We start from the raw sequence: 15,636 nt of genomic DNA, 5'->3' as shown, positions 1-15,636 counted from the left end.
CTGCTTGTCTTCCCCCCGGGCCTCGCCTACACGTGGATCACCACTTTTCCCCCCTCCATGCAGGATGCAGAGACGCTCACCTCTGCAGATGCTGCCTGGGGCCCCAGCTCCCTGCTGCCCAGTGCGTCTCTACCTCCTCTCCTCTGTTTCCCCATTCTTCCCTGGAAGATGTGGCTGATCGGGGGGAGGGGCGGAGAGAATCCCAAGCCAACGAGGCACCTCGCACGGAGCCCAATGCGGGGCTGGATCCCACGACCGAGACCATGACCTGAACCAAGATCAAGAGCTGGACGTCTGCTCAACCCATTGACCACCCAGGCCCGAGGCAGGAGGTGGGTCAGCTTTATTGGTCGTTGGTGCTTAGATATGCGGGGGCTCGGGCCCCTGAGGAGGGCGGGGGCGCTGCCCCCTCACTGCTGGTGGCAGGTGTGTTCAGGGCCCGTGGCCAGGAGGCTGGCAGGCCTGTGTCCTGGGGCACCAGGGTGGGGCCCCGAGGCCCAGACGGTCCTTGCACTGGCAGAGGGTGGGGGGTCTCCTTGTCCCTCTGGAAACATCCTGAGACCAAGGCCGACTGGGCGCCTCACCATCCTTGGGCTGCTGTGTGTCCGTGGTGGCCACGACCCTGCCCCAGTTGTGCGTCCTGAGCCAATCTCAAGGGGAGCAGGCCCCGTGTTGGCCTGGGTGGCCTCACCACGGGCAGCCTGTCCTGGGATATGGCCCAGTGGGGCCTGCCTGGGTTCCTGAAGTTTCCAGGACCAACTCCCACAGGGGGGTGGGCCTCAGGGCGAGGCGGCTCCGGGATCTGGGTGGCTGTGGCCGGGTTCCATCTGGGGGCATCTGCCGACAAAGGGGAGGACGGGGTGAGGGTCTCCAGACACGAACATTGGGCCATGACAGCTCCAGAGCCAGCAGGGCCTAATTCCAACCTGGGTAAGCCTCAGTTTCCCCTCAGGGGTCACTGTCAGGATTTGAAGGGAGAGCAGAGGCCGGCGGGCTGACTCTGTGACCCTCGCTGGGCTAATGCTCCGAGAGACTCAGGACAGTGTCCGGGGCACACAGCAAGCAATTAATAAATGTCTTGGTCACCAGGCCATGACCAAGGGAGCAGGCTGGCATCCAGGGGGTTCCACTGGGGACAGCTTGAATAAACCAGCGCCAGCCAGGCTTAGAGCCGGACCCCAGGTGGGGCCGACAGCCATGGTATGAGTGCCACAGAACAGGCACTCGTGTCGGCCCTGCTCCCGGGGTCCCACCTCCTCGTCTGCTGGCCGCTCCCAATAGGCAGGTGTTCAGGGAGCTCCTGTCCACTCTGCCAGGGGGGTATTGGGGGTCAGACGACTGTTACCAGTGCCCATGTTCTCCCTGGGGCAGGCCCGAGGAGTGACCAGGGGGCTCAAGGTGTGACCATGGGGCCCGAGGAGTGTCCACGGGGCCCCAGGAGTGACCAGGGGGTCCGAGGCCATACACACCTGTGGTGTGCATCCTGTACCAGGGCCTCAGATGGAGGACACGTGACACACGCTGGGCCTGCTGACCTTCTACATTTGCCCTTGAGGCACCTGGGATCCTATGTCTGGCACCCCCTTGGGCCCCAAACAGCATAGGGGCTTCTTTGTTGAACATGTAATGGGGGTCACCCAGTCTCCCTATGGCTCCTGCTTCCGAGTGGGGTGACCTTGGTGGGTGCTCACCTCTTTGAGCAAGGACAGGGGGTGAGTGTGGGGGGGCACGCGGCCAGGGGTGCCCACCCTGTGAGGCCCGGACAGGACCGACACAGGGCACAAGGGTCTGCTGGTGGTGGAGTAGGGGCCTGACAGGGCTGGCCAGGGGACAGAGGTGGCGTGTGCCCTTCTGGCTCACCTGAGCCCCTACTGCCGGGGGGCCACGTCCATCACCGGCTTCTGGACACCAAAGGCAGTGATGAAGATGTTGACCACGACGATGATGAAAATCAGGCCGGTGGCCAGGTTGTTAAGGAAGTCCAGCTTGGCGTGCTTGGCGGGATTGTTGAGGTCGTACCTGACTGCGGGCACAGGGAACAGGCACTGCACCAGGGCCACCGTGTGCGGGGTGGGGACTGTGCAGTGGCCACGGAGTGGCACCCTGTGTCCCCCACAAACCAGAGCCCAGATGCCATCTCAGGACAGAGCCGACATGAGGCACCAAGTGCACACAGGCAGCACCTCCCTGAGCACCCACAGTGCTCATGCTGACCCAAGGGCCTGTCCTTACACGCACTCCACGGGTGAGGGAACTGCAGCCTGGGAGGTCAAGCACCTGCCCGAGGTCACACAGCCAGTAGTGAGGGGCGCCCTGACCTCACTCACCTCGGGGGCAGGACCATCTGGTCCCTGAAGACCACTGGATGGTCACGTGTTCCTATACTCTCAGCTTGGGCAGAAGGAAGAACAGAGACCCGGTGGGGGGGCTCAGAGGGCTGCATCGGGGAGCCAGCCCTGACCGCAAGGCTGAGTGAGGCCTGTTGGTGGTGAGCAGCCCGTTCCGGGGGGAATGCAAGCAGGAGCAGATCAAGGGTGGGAGCATCCCAGGCCCTCCCCTCCACCAGGCCCAGCCCAGGCTCACACCAAGGAAGATGAGCAGTACGCCCACACCAATCTGCAGCGCAAGGGAGATGATAATGAGGACCACCAGGGGCACGAAGAAGGTGAAGCTTGGGCCCTGCTCTATGACGGCCTTCAGCTGGGAGGCGTTGGCCATCAGCAGCGCGATGTCCAGCATGCTCTCGGCCGCGCTCTTCTTGTTGGCGTAATGGTTCACATTGATGGGCCGGTTCCTGCCCCAGCGGGGTGGCTGTGGGGACAGAACAGTCAGCCTGGGCGGGGGCAGGGGTGGGAGTGGGGGGCTGCACACGAGGGCCAGGGTGAAGGGCAGATGAGAGGCCCTAACGAGGCCACGTGGCCCCTCAGGACCGGCCCTGGGAGCCCCGGTCCTGGAGGACACAGAGCACGGTCCCTGCACGTGCTCCAGTTGGGCCAGCGCCGCCCCCACCGCCCCCCCCTGCCCTCCCCCTCCAGGCCAGTGGCTGCTGGCCAGGGCAGGAAGTGCCACCAGAGTCCTGTGCGATCTCAGGGCTACAGCTGAGCTTAACTGCTGCTTTAATTTTTATTTTGAAAAACCTTTTTCAAGTATTTTATGGAGCCGTGATCGCCACAGAAAAGGCTATACAATTAACTCAGCAACTCGGGGCCTCGGGAGCTCAGGTGCAGACGCAACACCATCCTCCTGCCTCAGTCAGTATTCCTGTTTCTCAGGAGGTGCAGCCCCACAGTGCCGCAGGGGCACGGCTGCTCCTGTGCCCTTCACGCCCTATGCAGGGGGTCACGGCCTTCAGGAAGCCCTCCCTGCTGAGGCGCAAGTGCGGGGAGTAGGAGATGCTCTCCTCCTTCACAAGGCCTCCCTCAGCCCCCAGTCCTGTCCCCTTGTCCGCAGGTGACCCAGAGTTGTCAGCCCATCGCTGGGGCCTCTGGGGGCACTTGGTAGCTCATGTTTCTAAATCATGAAAGATGCAGGCCAGGGAGGTGGCTGTGGGGGCGGGGGGCGGCAAGTGAGAAGCCTCCTCCTCTCCTGCCACTGAGGGAAATCTCCCCCGGAACGTGGAGAGCAGAACGCAGGGGGAGCGGGGGCGGGCGGGGGCTGGCTCTGTGACCCAGAGTAACATGCCCAGGAGGGAGGCAACCAGCCAGCGGACCGCCCCGCCTGCCCCACCGCCTGAGGCCAAGTAGCAAAGCCACTGGGTTTAAACTCCCAGACCCTCGGCCCCAGCCTGGCACGGCTTCTGGGATGTTCCACCCACAGCCAAGCCCTAGGTCTCTGCTCCACCTCTTGGCAGCGCCTCCAGCTGCACCCCCTGCTAGCTAGGCCACCCCCACCAGGGCCCAGGCGCTCGCCCTGGGGTCTGGGCGTGGGCTCCACCGCCTAGAGGCGGGCACCCCATGGCACCAGGCTGGGCCCCAGCTCCCTCTCCAGAGCTGCCTGGCTGGCCGCACCCTGTCACGTGTGCTCCCAGGGACAGGCATCCCGGAGGCACTGGGCTGCAAACCACAAGTGCAAAGTGCCTTCCCCGGGGGCCACGCGGTGCTTCCCCCATCCGGGTCCCAGAGAGCCGGGTGCACATGTAGCAGGAGCTCCCACCTTCCAGGGGCAGGGGTGCCAAGTGCACGTGCACACACAGCACATACCCAATTATGTGCATACACACAGCACACACACAAGCACATGCATGCACACAAGCATGTGCGCGTGCACACGTACGTGCACAGTACAAGCACACACGCCTAGGCTCACTGCGCTGGCCTCCAGGGAGGGCAGGGCTTCCCCTTCTGAGTCCTCCTGGATTGCCAGGGGTGGGGCAGCCATGCAGTCACATACAGGACAGGCCAGGGACAGGAATGGGGGTCCCCATTCCCTGTGCCCCAGGCACAGTATCCTTCTTGCTCATCCTTCGGCTTGGTGCCCTCCTCTGGGTGCACCCCAGCGGCGTCCTCACACACACCCACTATGGGTAAACTGAGGCTGGCACAGGAAGCGCCTGGTTTGAAGCCAAGGGTGGGCTGTATTGTGAACTCAGGCCCTGGGATCAAGAGCCCCCTGCAGAGGGCGCTGTGCGCCGGGAGGCACCAGTCTTCCGCCTGTGCGCCCCCAGGAGAGTCAGCGCCCTCCAGCCTCAGTCTCTCCGTGTGTGCGGCAGGGCCAGAGCAGCAGCCCGGGAGCTTCTGGGGACGCCTTGGCCCCAGAGGACCAGCCAGGGCCCTGGCTACACTCACCTCCCGGTGCAGGGCACTTCCTGCCCACGGGGCCATCTGCTTCCTACTCCATCTGTGCAGTGAGGGGGGGTACCAGTGGGATCCCTGAGGCCCGCCATGTGGCCTTGACAATGCACTGCCCGCCACGGGCCTCGGGGGCCCCATCTATGTGGCAGGCCACACTCAGGGAAGCCACACACCCACGGGGGTCCCCACTAATGGGGAGGGAACCCATAGCCCAGGGGAGCTGTCAGGGGCCAGCACAGCCTGGCAGCCGCCCCATGGGGAAGGCCTGGGAGCCTGGTGCCATTGCCCGCCTGTGGAGAGCCGGGCTGGGACCTGCCCACATCGCCTCCACCCGCGACCCCAGACCCGAGTAGTGCAGGGAACCAACAGCCAGTTAATGTGTTCCCAGGGCCCAGTGGTGGTCCAGGAGCAGGGGAGGTGGCCAGTGAGCTCAGCGTTTCCCCCTAAAAGCCAGGAAGGGGCCTGGGCAGGGGCTGGAAGAGAGCAGGGAGGCCCACCTTCCATGCCCATACACAGAGGGCCTCAGGCCACAAGGCTGGGTGTCCTCAGCTTGGGTGGGGACGTTGTTGGGACAAATGTGCCCCGGCTCTGCTGCACCTACGCACCTGGTTCTGGCCACAGCTGAATGGATGCTCCAGTCCAGGCCAGGTGTGGGTGGGCAGAGATGGGGTGCCCACCAGAGCCCCCTGCTCTCCTGCAGGACCCAGAGCTTTTGGTTCCTGATGCCCTCTCACCCGCCTGCCCTGCCTGCCTCTGACCCCAAACCCCACATAAAAGTGTGGAATGGAACCCCTGCCCAGAGGCAGCTTCCCATTTTCAGAACGAGAGACCAGTCCCTCACCACATCCATGATGTCCATCTGCCGCCCTGATAGGAGCTAGGGTGGCACTTCCACTGGCCTCTCTAGCATCCCTGAATGCCACACCAGGGTCTGTGCCTCAGTTCCCTCATCTGCAAAACGGGCACATGGGCCTGAATGCAGGCACAGAGGCCCCTGGGTCTGCTGGAGCACACCCGGCACACAGCCTCCCAATCGAGCTGCACGGATTCACAACAAAAAATCTGTAACTAGAGAAAGGACAAGTTCAGGGGCCCCTGGGTGACTCACTCTCAAGTAGAATCGAAAGAAAGAAAGAAAGAAAGAAAGAAAGAAAGAAAGAAAGAAAGAAAGAAAGAAAGAAAGAAAGAAAGAAAGAAAGAAAGAAAGAAAGAAAGAAAGAAAGAAAGAAAGAAAGAAAGAAAGAAAGAAAAGAAAAGAAAAGAAAGAAAAGAAAAGAAAAGAAAGAAAAAAGAAAAGAAAAGAAAAGAAAAGAAAAGAAGAAAGAAAAGGAGAGAAAAGCAAAGCCCAGGACATGACCATGTGAGCCGAGCAGACCCAGGGGCCCTGCGGCTCCAGATCCTAACCCATCCCGGCACCTCTGCGTGTGCGCAATGAGTACCACCAGGAGTGGGGGCCTCAAAGACCTTCCCTCTGGGGAAGGACCAGAGAACCTAGGAGGGTCTGGCAGGGCCTGGGATGTCCCTCATCTGACCCCCCAGAGTGGGCACGAGCCCACTGCTCAGACATGGCACAGAGGCCAGCCCTGGGAGGTCTTCCATTCCATGTCAGCGTCCGGCAGGAAGTCCTGCTGGGGCGGGGGTGGGGGGTGTCCGCAGCAGCTGGGCCACGGGGCTGGGCAGGCCTGCTTCCTGTGGGTTCAACACTGGCCGGCAGTGACCCCGAGGCCACATCAGGGTCACCTTTTAGAACTTGGCCAAGACCCTGCCAGTCTCAAGATCTGCCACGAAAGCAGAAGTTAGGAAAAGATCAAACTTCCTTCGGCAGCTGAGCTCTGCATGGCCCAGATGTGACCCCCGGAGCCACAGCCCACCTGGTCCTGCTGCCCCCTGCCGTGCCCTCCGCCTGCTGTCACCCCAGGAACCCATCTGGTTCTGCTGCCCCCTGCCGTGCCCTCCACCCGCTGTGACCCCTGTCTCCTGCAGTGGCCAAGGCAGTTGTCTCCAAGCCAAGACGCACCAGGGCATGACACAGCCAAGGGCTGTTTCCACAGTAAAATTGATGTTTACTAGTCCTCCTGCCTCCAGCCACAAGTGAGACACCAGCTTCCTCCTACAGGGAACCCGGCCAGCCTGGCCTATGCGAGGTCATGAGGGCACAGGTGTGTGTGTGGGGGGGGGGGGGGCTGCAGGGTTCACCTGCTCACGGGTCACATGTAGGGCTCTTCTGGAAGGTGAGCAATCCCACCCCACTTCCCACAAGAGGACACTGTGGCCTGCCACAGGTGTCCTGAGGCAGACCGGGGCTTTTGGCCCAGGCCTCCCAGTCAGTCCCCCCACCGCCAGGGGCCCAACAGAGCCCACCCACCCTGCCATCCACTCTGGTTGGTGGATCTGAAGACCCAGCGGCTTGCCCCTCACCCCAGTGAGACTGTCCTCCTGCCCCGACCCTCACACAGATGCCTGGGGCTGGGGCTCAGATTCAAGCAGCAGCCAAGTTCCGCTGGAAGGGAGGGCTATGCCTGTCCTCAGGGTTTCCTCCGGGAGAGGGTCCTGTGCGGTGGGCAAGGATGTGAATACTGAGTGTCCAGCACACAGTAGCCTGCTGGGTCCTCATCACGCTCTCTGAGAAAGGCCCTGCTAACCTCCCACGTCACAGATGAGAAACTGAAGCCCAGAGTCACAGACAAACACATGAGGCAGGTCCTAAAGGTGGGAAGGGCAAGGAGGAGGCTGGAGAGTGGTGTTGGGGGGCTGGGGTGCAGGCCCGAGGCAGGGCGAGCACCAGCCTTGAGGCTGCCCACCTTTCCAGAAGCCTCCCTGCCGGTGAACAGAGACCCCTCCCCTCACATTGGCTCTTGGGAGCTACAGAGGGGCCCGGCCTTACATCAGCTGCCTCCTCCCCAGCCCTGACCGCTCGGTGGGCCAGCCTTGGGCCTATCGCTTGCTGTCCTCTCTGCTGGGACGTCCTTCCCCACACCACAGAGGACCATGCCCCCCTCCCCCCCAGGTCCTGCAGCGCCCAGCACCACCCTGCTGTCCCCACTGTGCAGGGAGCTGGCTCCACTCCTACCTGCCCATAGGTGGAGTTTTGCACTTAGGTCTTGGCTTCTCCATCTGGGCTGGTCTCCACTCTGAGACAGCCACTCAGTGATAATGGGGTCACATCTTCCCATACTGGTCCCAGAGCCAACCCCTGAGCAATGCCTACCTGACTTCACTGGGCTCCAGATGCAAGGGACCCCGCAGGCGGCAAGGCTGTCCGTCCTATCTGCCAAGGCCCAGGAGAGCAGAACAGCTTGGGGCAGAAGGTGCAGGGTCCCTCCCTTCCAACCCACCTGCCCTATTTGTTGCCTGACTTCCCCAAAGGCACGGAAAACTCATTTTTCAGACCACGCGCAGGAGGCCCAGAGAGGTGAGGCAGGCTCCCCAAGCACACACAGCCCACTGTGCCAAAGTGCTTACATGCCAGGGCAGCGCCGCGCCAAGGCCGCCTCCGTCTTTGGTTTCCTTCCCCACCACCAACCCCAGGACAAACGTCCTGTGCCATCCCAGGGTGATCAGGATTTACTGAACGGTCGACAGGGAGGCTGAGCCCCAGGAAGCTTCTGCCAGGGACAGGCATGGCTGGACAGCAGCAGGGAGGAGGGCCTGCCCCTACCCTGGGCTGGGCGCACCCCGCGGGACCTCCGCCACCCCACCTCCGGGCAGCGCTGCCTGCCCCTGCTCAGGCCCCGGAGACTGCCACCATCCCCAGGGGGTCAGAAAGTGAAAGAATGTTCAAAGTCAACAAGTTACCGCGCTGGGCCCAGGGAAGACGGCACCACCGGGAGCCCCATGGACCCCGGGGCGGGGGGAGGCCCCTCCAAGGTGGGGGTGGGCCCGCCTCAGGCCCACGGCCCTCCTGGGCCAGCAGGGTCTGTGCACAGGCTTCAGGGGGACCCTGGGGGCACGCACCCCATAGTGCCGCGGCGGTGGACACGGCGGGTGACGTAAGCGTCTGCCCGGGGCTGGCCCGGGGCCCAGAGGCTGGGATCCTGCGCGCCGGGGCAGGAGCGGGAGGAGACGCGGGGGCCCAAGTTAGAGGCCGGCGCGGGAGGCGCGGGAAGGCGGCGCCAGCGCCCCTGGGCCGCGCGGCTCGGCGTGGGCACCTCCCGGCCCGCCCCTCGGCCCTGCACCCGAGGCCGCTGCCCCGGGGCCACCGGTCGGGCCCCGCGACGCGGGGCGCAGCGACCCCGGCACCTCGCAGCGCGGAAGCGGCGCGCTCCCGGCCGGCCGGCGCCCCCGGTGCCCGGGGAGCAGCGCGCGGCGCCCAGAGAGGGCAGGCGCCGGCCCGGATCGCACAGCGGCGCGGGCTTACCGAGACCTCCGGGGAGCCGGGCGAGCCCGGGCGCAGGTCGCCGTTGAGCTCGTATTCCTCGGGGCGCGACTCCATGGTGCGGCCGGCGGAGCCGCCTCGCTCGGGGCCAGAACGCCGCTCGCGCCCGGGCCGGGGGCACCCGGCTGCGCGCCCGCCCCCGCCCCGCCCCGCCCCGCCCCCGCCCCGCCCCGACTCCGCCCCGCCCCGCCCCGCCCCGCCCCGCCCCGACTCCGTCCCGGGCCGGGCGGGCCCGCGGGGCCGGGAGGGCTCCTTCCTGTCCCGCGAGGACGGCCCGGTCCCCGCAGGCCTCGGCCTCGCGCGGGCGGCTGCACGTCCGGCTCTGCCCCCGTCGTGGACACTTTTAGCCCTGACAAGAGGCCGAGAGCCAGCGCTTCCGGGGCCACTTGGCTGAGTGCTGGGCGCGCCCGGACGGCGAGGCGCCCCCACGCCCGGCCCGGCCCGGCCCTGCGCCCCCGACCCCGCCCGCCCGCGCGGCCGGCAGGTGCGGGAGGGAGGCAGAGGGCCCCGTCGCGTCGGCGCAGCCCGGGCCGATGGCGCCCCTTGCCGGGGCGGGGGCCCGGCGGCTGTGGAGGCCCGCGGGGGCAGGAGGGCCAGGGCGTTACTCCCCGGCTAGTGTCCTCGGCCGGCCCTGAGCCTGAGCCCGCGGCCCTCCCGCTTCTCCCGCGTGCTTTGTGTCCACCGACGTCCACACCGAAGCGCCCCTCGTGTGCAGTGAGCACAGCCACTAGCGGGCCGGGGCAGCCAAGGTTCCTCCCACCGCCGGTAGGGCCGGGCTGTGGCTCGGTAACCCTGGCCCCGGCAGCTGCGTGGCTGGGGCAGGTGGCCAGCCTCTGTGTCAGCTTCCATCCGTGAGGGGCCGTGGTCCTCTCAGGCCCTGGGGGCTGATCTGACATCCAAGAAGGTAAGTGGCGCCCCCACCCCCGGGGCCAGAAAGCGGCAAGTCAGGTCACTGAGCTGGAGGCTTGTTCATTGGCCCTGAGCATCATGGAATCCAGTGTGCCAGGTGGTGTTCTAGACATGGGTGGGGGTGGAGGCGGTGGGGAGGAGGTGGAGGGCGTGGGGGTGGGCTGCAGCCGCAGCTGGAGGAGAGGCTGCCCGGGGCCCTGGGGAAGGGGCCTCTGCCCCTCAGCACAGCCAGGCCCAGGAGGGCCAACCCAGCACCCGGCTGAACGCTCCCCGGGTCTGTAGGGCCTGCACCGGAGCCCCGTGGGTGACAGCCCAGCGCCTGCCCTGCCCAGGGTCCTGGCCCCACTCCAGGCTGAGACCTCCCCTGACCGCACCCCCCCCCCGCCTCACCCCTGCTGGGAGAGCCCTATTACAAGTGAAACCAAAAGTCTGGAAAATGCAAGTCACCCAGGGGATTTATCAGAAAAAGGGATCTTCCACTAAACGGGGTCTGGGCCTTCCTGCTGACTCTTTTCTCCTCTCTGGGGGGGAGCAGCAGGGCCCGCTGCGGGGGGTGGCACTGCAGGGCAGCTGTCCTGGGGCGTGCCAGTTCCTGGAGCAGGCTCCCACCCAGTTGGAGGCTGAGGGCACAGAAGCTCAGAGAAGTGGTCAGTGCCTCTGTCTGGCCTCAGGGGCCCGAGAACTGGGGAGTGTGGGCAGGACCCGTAGTGCCCTGGGTCTGGGCAGGTGTGGGTGTGGCACCCGGCAGGCACCCCTCTGTTCTCTCAGAGCCCACACCTGACTGCTGAGAGCAGCTGGAAACCCAGATTTTTCTTTCCTGCGGAGCAACTCCCCCTCCTGCCCCAGGGTTGTGCTGGCTCCTGGAGGGAGGGTCCTGAGGGGGCAGGGGAGGCTGGAGGCTGGGAGGTGGTGAGGAGGGCAGGTGAGAAGGCCTTGGGGGGGCAGTGGGGCTGCGGCGTGACAGCTGGGGAGCCCTGGGCCTCAAAGCCCACGTTCCTTGCTCCATCCGGGAGGAGGGCAGGAAAGATGCTGCTATAACGATTCAGCCTTTACACTTGGGTTTGTGAGTATCACCGCCCCCCCTCACCTTTCACCTTCCAGGGGTCAAGGTCACAGGCAGCCCTTGCAGCAGGGGCTGCCCTCTGGTCTGCCTGCCCCCACCCGCACTCCCAAGTCCTCAGGGAGGGACTCCTGGGCTCCTTGTATCATCCTCATTTGCCTGGGATGTATGTGTTCTCTGACTTCCCAGTGCAGCCAAGAAGGGCGAGGCCTCCTGCCTGTCTCCCCCCAATACCCTCCCACCCCCGCCTGCCCCTACCTGGTTCCAAATTCTCTGCAGAGATGGGCATGGGCATCCAAGGTGGGTTCAGGATGCAGCGCTGCTGTGAGGGTCAGTGGACAAGTGATGATGGGGAGTGTCCCCAGAGAGGGGGCGGGAAGGGCTAGCTGTGCTCCAATGCAGACGCAGAGTGGTGCCTCACACGTGCAGACACACCTGCACTGGCATGACAGAGTTCACCTGTCTCCCCAGAGCTGCGTGACCAGGGACACCCTTCCTGTCTGACAAGTGGGGACGCTGTGGGAATTTAGCACCAAGGCCCACGTCCAGCACATGAGGGCTGCAGAGCTTTGTGGGCCTCCGTGCCCGGAGCAGGCCCCGGAGGTGGCAACTCCCCTGGGAGGGGACAGCACCATGCCCTAGGTGGGCATAAACCCAGACGCGACCCACCCGCGTTACCACGGGGAAAGCACGACGTGTCACCTCAGGCCCAGGCCCACATGTGCACAGACAGGCCGTGTTTCCTGAACACGGTCTTAGGAAGTGTCAGGGTCTCTGGCCCTCAGTCTGTGCGGCGTGGACCCCAACAGGTGGAGGAAGGGGCCACCATGGGAAGGTGGCATGCCAGGCCCCATGCTCTGCTGCATGTCCCTAAGGTCAGGGGAAGGAGGCCAGGCTAGGAGCAGGTGTGGAGCTGCCCTCCACTGTAGAGACAGGGGACGTGAGCCTGGGTCACATGGGCATGGCTGGGTCAAGGGTGCTCCCGGGCCAGGGGGTGTGAAGTGGGCACCCATGCACGGGTCTGCACCATCTCCCACGGTGCCCCAGTGAGATGTGACCTGCCAGGCCCAGGCGGTGAGAGGCAGCAAGCCCCAGAAGTGGAGACACTGAGTCATGGCGCAAAGCTGGCCCAGACAGCGTGACAAGTGGCTTCCTCCCTGGAGCAGGGGCAGCCAGGGCAAAGGTGGCAGGGTCAGCGGTCACCCCACTGTGAGTTCTTCCCTTCTCCCCTGTCCATTTTCAGCTCAGCACATAGCTTCCCAGAAGAGAAGCTGCGTGTCCCCGGCTCTCCTGCCACGAGAGGCCCGTGTGGCTTCATTCTGGCAATGGGAAGGGGTGTGCAATGTCTGGGAGGGGACCTGAACACAGAGGGGTGTGGTTTTTAATTACTTCCCCCTCCCCCCATGGTCTGGGGGATGGAACACAGATGTAATAGCTGGGGCGCCAGCAGCCACCCTGGCCCATGAGGGGAACTTGGGCCTGGGAGTCTCACGCAGCAGACCTAAGACAGAAGCAGCTGGCATCCTCAATGCTTGGCGCCAGGCCTTCCCTGCGCTGCGTACCTCAAGACTTCTTGAGTGCAAATAAGAAAAAAAAATCTATCTTGTTTTGAGGATTCCATAATTTTGGGGGGTCTGTGATACAGCTGATTTCGATTATTATTTTTTTAATGTGTTATGTTTTTCATTAATAAATAGATTTTCTTCTTTAAACACAAACCGTATAACAGATTGAATCACTTCTCCCTCCCATCTTAGTTTGGAAATGTGTATCAGATTACATCATTGGCCAGTTTAAATCCCTCTGAAGTCTTCCTGAAAAAAATCATTGCTCCTGGACCCTGAACACCTGAGACCCTGAACCCTCCCCTCCCTTCAGCCACCCCTCTGCCTTTCCCATTCCATGGACTCTATACCTCAGGGCCTTTGCACTCCCGGCTTACCCCATCTGAAGATCCTGCCCCCCGGCCTCCACGCACGTGGCGGCTACTTCCATCACCTGATCACAGACTTCTGCAGTGGCCCTGGGCCCCTCTCACCTCACCCCACTCCCTGGGCAGCTCCTGAAAGCACCGTGTTTACATATGTGTGTGTCCTCGTGGGCCCCCTCCCTCACAAACACAAGGCCCCGTCCCTGCTGACCCTCAGCCTATGCCCTGTGCTGCCGGGGCATGCCCTAGCCCGGTCTGCTTTGTGCAGCCTCCAGGCACCCCTCAGCCCCACTGGCTGCGTCTCATCCTGCAGGTGCTCCGCAGACCACTAATGACGGGTGGTGGGCTCTGCGGTCCTGGCCCTGACGTCACTCGCTGACTCACAGCCACGCAAGTGATCGTGGGCATGCGGACGGCTGTCTGGAGTCCCGGGCAGGTGGCCTGTGTGGTTTGGCAAAGAGACACCGCTGGCAGCTCTGGCATAGTCTGGGTTCCTCCTACTGCTTCTGAAAAGCCGCTGGCCAGTCCAGGGGGCCACCGGGAGGAAGGCCTGACTGCAGGCCAAGGGGAGGCCCTCTGGGCCGCAGTAGCTGCGGGACCCTAGGGCCCACACGCTCCAGGCCTGCAGCCTCCTTCCCTGCCTCCCCCTGCCCAGGGCCGGAGACCCCTCATTCTCCAACTCTGGGGGCCACCTCCTCCAGGAAGACTCCAGATACCCCGATCCACCCTGCACACCCAGGTCTCTCCCTGCCCCTCCCAGGGACATCCCCACCTCCTCTGCACACACATGGAGGCTCCTGGTGGCTTCCAGGTTGTTTCCTGCTTTGGGGTCCAGGATCCCGCAGGTTCTGACCACATAGAGACACCACTACCACGAGCCCCGGGATGTAACTGTCAGGAGTTGCTCAGGGCCTGCGCTGGGGCCTCAGTGAGCAGAACCTGTGCTCCCAGAAGGGAGATTTGTCCCCAGGTGTCCTGAGCCCACCCTATCTGCCCCAGCTGCTGGGGCCTTTCCTCCGGTGCCTCAGACCCCATGCTGGGGGGTGTATTTGGACCCCAGAGGCACAGATCCCACCCCTGTCCCTGCCCTGCGCCTTCCAAACCTGCCAGACACCACACCTTGTGGCCCCATCCAGGGGGATGTCCTTGTCCCGCCTCTGCTCCCATCAGCACCACAACCATTGAGGGGCCCGGCCTTCTGGCACATCCCCAGGTCCCGGGGAGGCTGTGCAGCTGGACTGGGGACCCCAGCTGAGCCCCAAAGTGAGGATTTAAATCAAGCCATGGATCTGACTGAGGGGCACCGAAGGGGAAGCCTCCCACCCACAGACACTGGCACTTGCCACTCCCAGCACGGGGCACATGTCCCCCGCCGCGGGAAAGTCCAGGCTCGTCCATCAGTGTGGCATATTAGGAGATGAGTCTGCATCAGCTCAGGAAGGAAGGAGGCCTGTGGAGGGTCCGCCCAGGTCCCCGGCCCAGCCAGCGCCATCCTCATGCTGCTGCGTTCCTGAGGACCATCCTGTCCCTGGTCACGTCTCACGGGTGATGAGCAAACTTGGTCCAAGGGAAGGCGAGGCTGCCTTCTCCTGGGAAAGGGTTGTCCACAGCAGGGGTCCTGGAGGATGTTTCTCTAAGAACAACTGCAGATGGGGCGACACGGGCGCAGGCTGCCCTTTGCTCTCTGGCCGCTGCCCACCCTGGGACACCTGCTTGGCTTCTCAGCCTGAACACGCCGGGCTCCTAGCTCTTCCCACAGGCTCCTTGCGCCAGCCTGGCAGCGGGTCCCTGCTTCCATCCAGGGGTCAGCCAAGGCTGATCAGAAGGCTGCAGGCTGAGAAATTCTGCTTGGATTCCACAGCGGCTCCTTCCCGAGGAGTGGGCACACAGGTTTAAGGGTGACAAGCTTGCCCAGAAAGCAGGTAGGGGCCAGGCGTGTCCTAGAGGCCGGGTCTGCAGGGGCTGGCCCACCCCAGGGCTGTTCCTGTGGCCCTTGCCGCTCGGGGGCCGAACCTCCAGACTGCCAGGGTCCCAGTCACCTCGTCGAGGCCAGTTTGGGAACCAGGACATGCGTGTGACCTGCTTGCCTCTCCGCGGGGCCCACTGCCTGGCCGGACTCGAGGTCGTTGCCCACCCTGTGGGGAGGCTCCCCGAGCGTCCCGTCTCTACTGGCATCCAGGCTGGCAGCAGGCCTGGCTCTGGTAGGCCCGTTGCTGGGCAGAGGCCGGGACAGTGTGCAGCCGCTCTCCTTGAGGGCATCTCACAAGTTGGGGGAAACCCAACCAGTACAAAGGGGCATTTATTGGACTCTTATTGGACATTTATTGGGCTGCAACTTGCCTGAACACAGGGAGGACAGAAATAGCCTTTCACCAAGCGCCAGTAGGGCGGGGCTCCGCGGTGCACGGTGTCCGCCTCCCGCTCCTGAGCTGTGCAGCCCCACCAAAGTCTGACCCTGCTCCTGAGGAAACTGTTAGAGGGAGGGAGGGAGGAGGGGGGAGGAGAGGAGAGGGGGAGGGGGAAGGGACAGGGAGGGAGGGGGGAGGAGGGGGAGGGGGAGAGAATGGAAACC

At 64.0% G+C, this 15,636-nt stretch overlaps 1 protein-coding gene across 3 annotated transcripts; it reads right to left on the bottom strand.

The window, feature by feature from the left end:
* Window positions 1–326: 326 nt before the first annotated feature.
* NINJ1 (ninjurin 1) lies at window positions 327–12,956 on the bottom strand. 3 transcript variants are annotated; one of them, XM_041745726.1, is made up of 5 exons: window positions 9,148–10,503; window positions 4,785–4,836; window positions 2,586–2,811; window positions 1,861–2,023; window positions 327–837 (listed from the first exon to the last, which is right to left on the bottom strand). In XM_041745726.1, exons 1-4 carry the CDS (start codon window positions 10,059–10,061, stop codon window positions 1,869–1,871), a joined length of 1,347 nt encoding a protein of 448 aa, XP_041601660.1. In that variant the 5' UTR covers window positions 10,062–10,503; the 3' UTR covers window positions 327–837; window positions 1,861–1,868. The 3 variants fall into 3 exon arrangements, with proteins under 3 accessions (XP_041601660.1, XP_041601662.1, XP_041601661.1); XM_041745728.1 differs by lacking the exon at window positions 4,785–4,836 and having other exon boundaries at window positions 9,148–9,326; XM_041745727.1 differs by lacking the exon at window positions 327–837 and having other exon boundaries at window positions 1,886–2,023; window positions 2,584–2,811; window positions 9,148–12,956.
* Between the last annotated feature and the right edge of the window lie 2,680 nt (window positions 12,957–15,636).

This window comes from Vulpes lagopus, chromosome 2, assembly GCF_018345385.1.
Source record: "Vulpes lagopus strain Blue_001 chromosome 2, ASM1834538v1, whole genome shotgun sequence".
NCBI classification, from domain to species: domain Eukaryota; kingdom Metazoa; phylum Chordata; class Mammalia; order Carnivora; family Canidae; genus Vulpes; species Vulpes lagopus.
Note: the sequence above shows the minus strand (reverse complement) of the source record. Positions and strands in the feature narration are given on the sequence as shown.

Coding starts and splice junctions, on each gene's coding strand:
- NINJ1 (XM_041745726.1), bottom strand. CDS start 10,061: ATGTCAGATCAGCCCCCAGGGCCTGAGAGGACCACGGCCCCTCACGGA. Junction 4,837..9,147: donor CCGGCTCCCCGGAGGTCTCG/GTAAGCCCGCGC, acceptor CTCACTGCACAG/ATGGAGTAGGAAGCAGATGG. Junction 2,812..4,784: donor GAAGTGCCCTGCACCGGGAG/GTGAGTGTAGCC, acceptor CTGTCCCCACAG/CCACCCCGCTGGGGCAGGAA.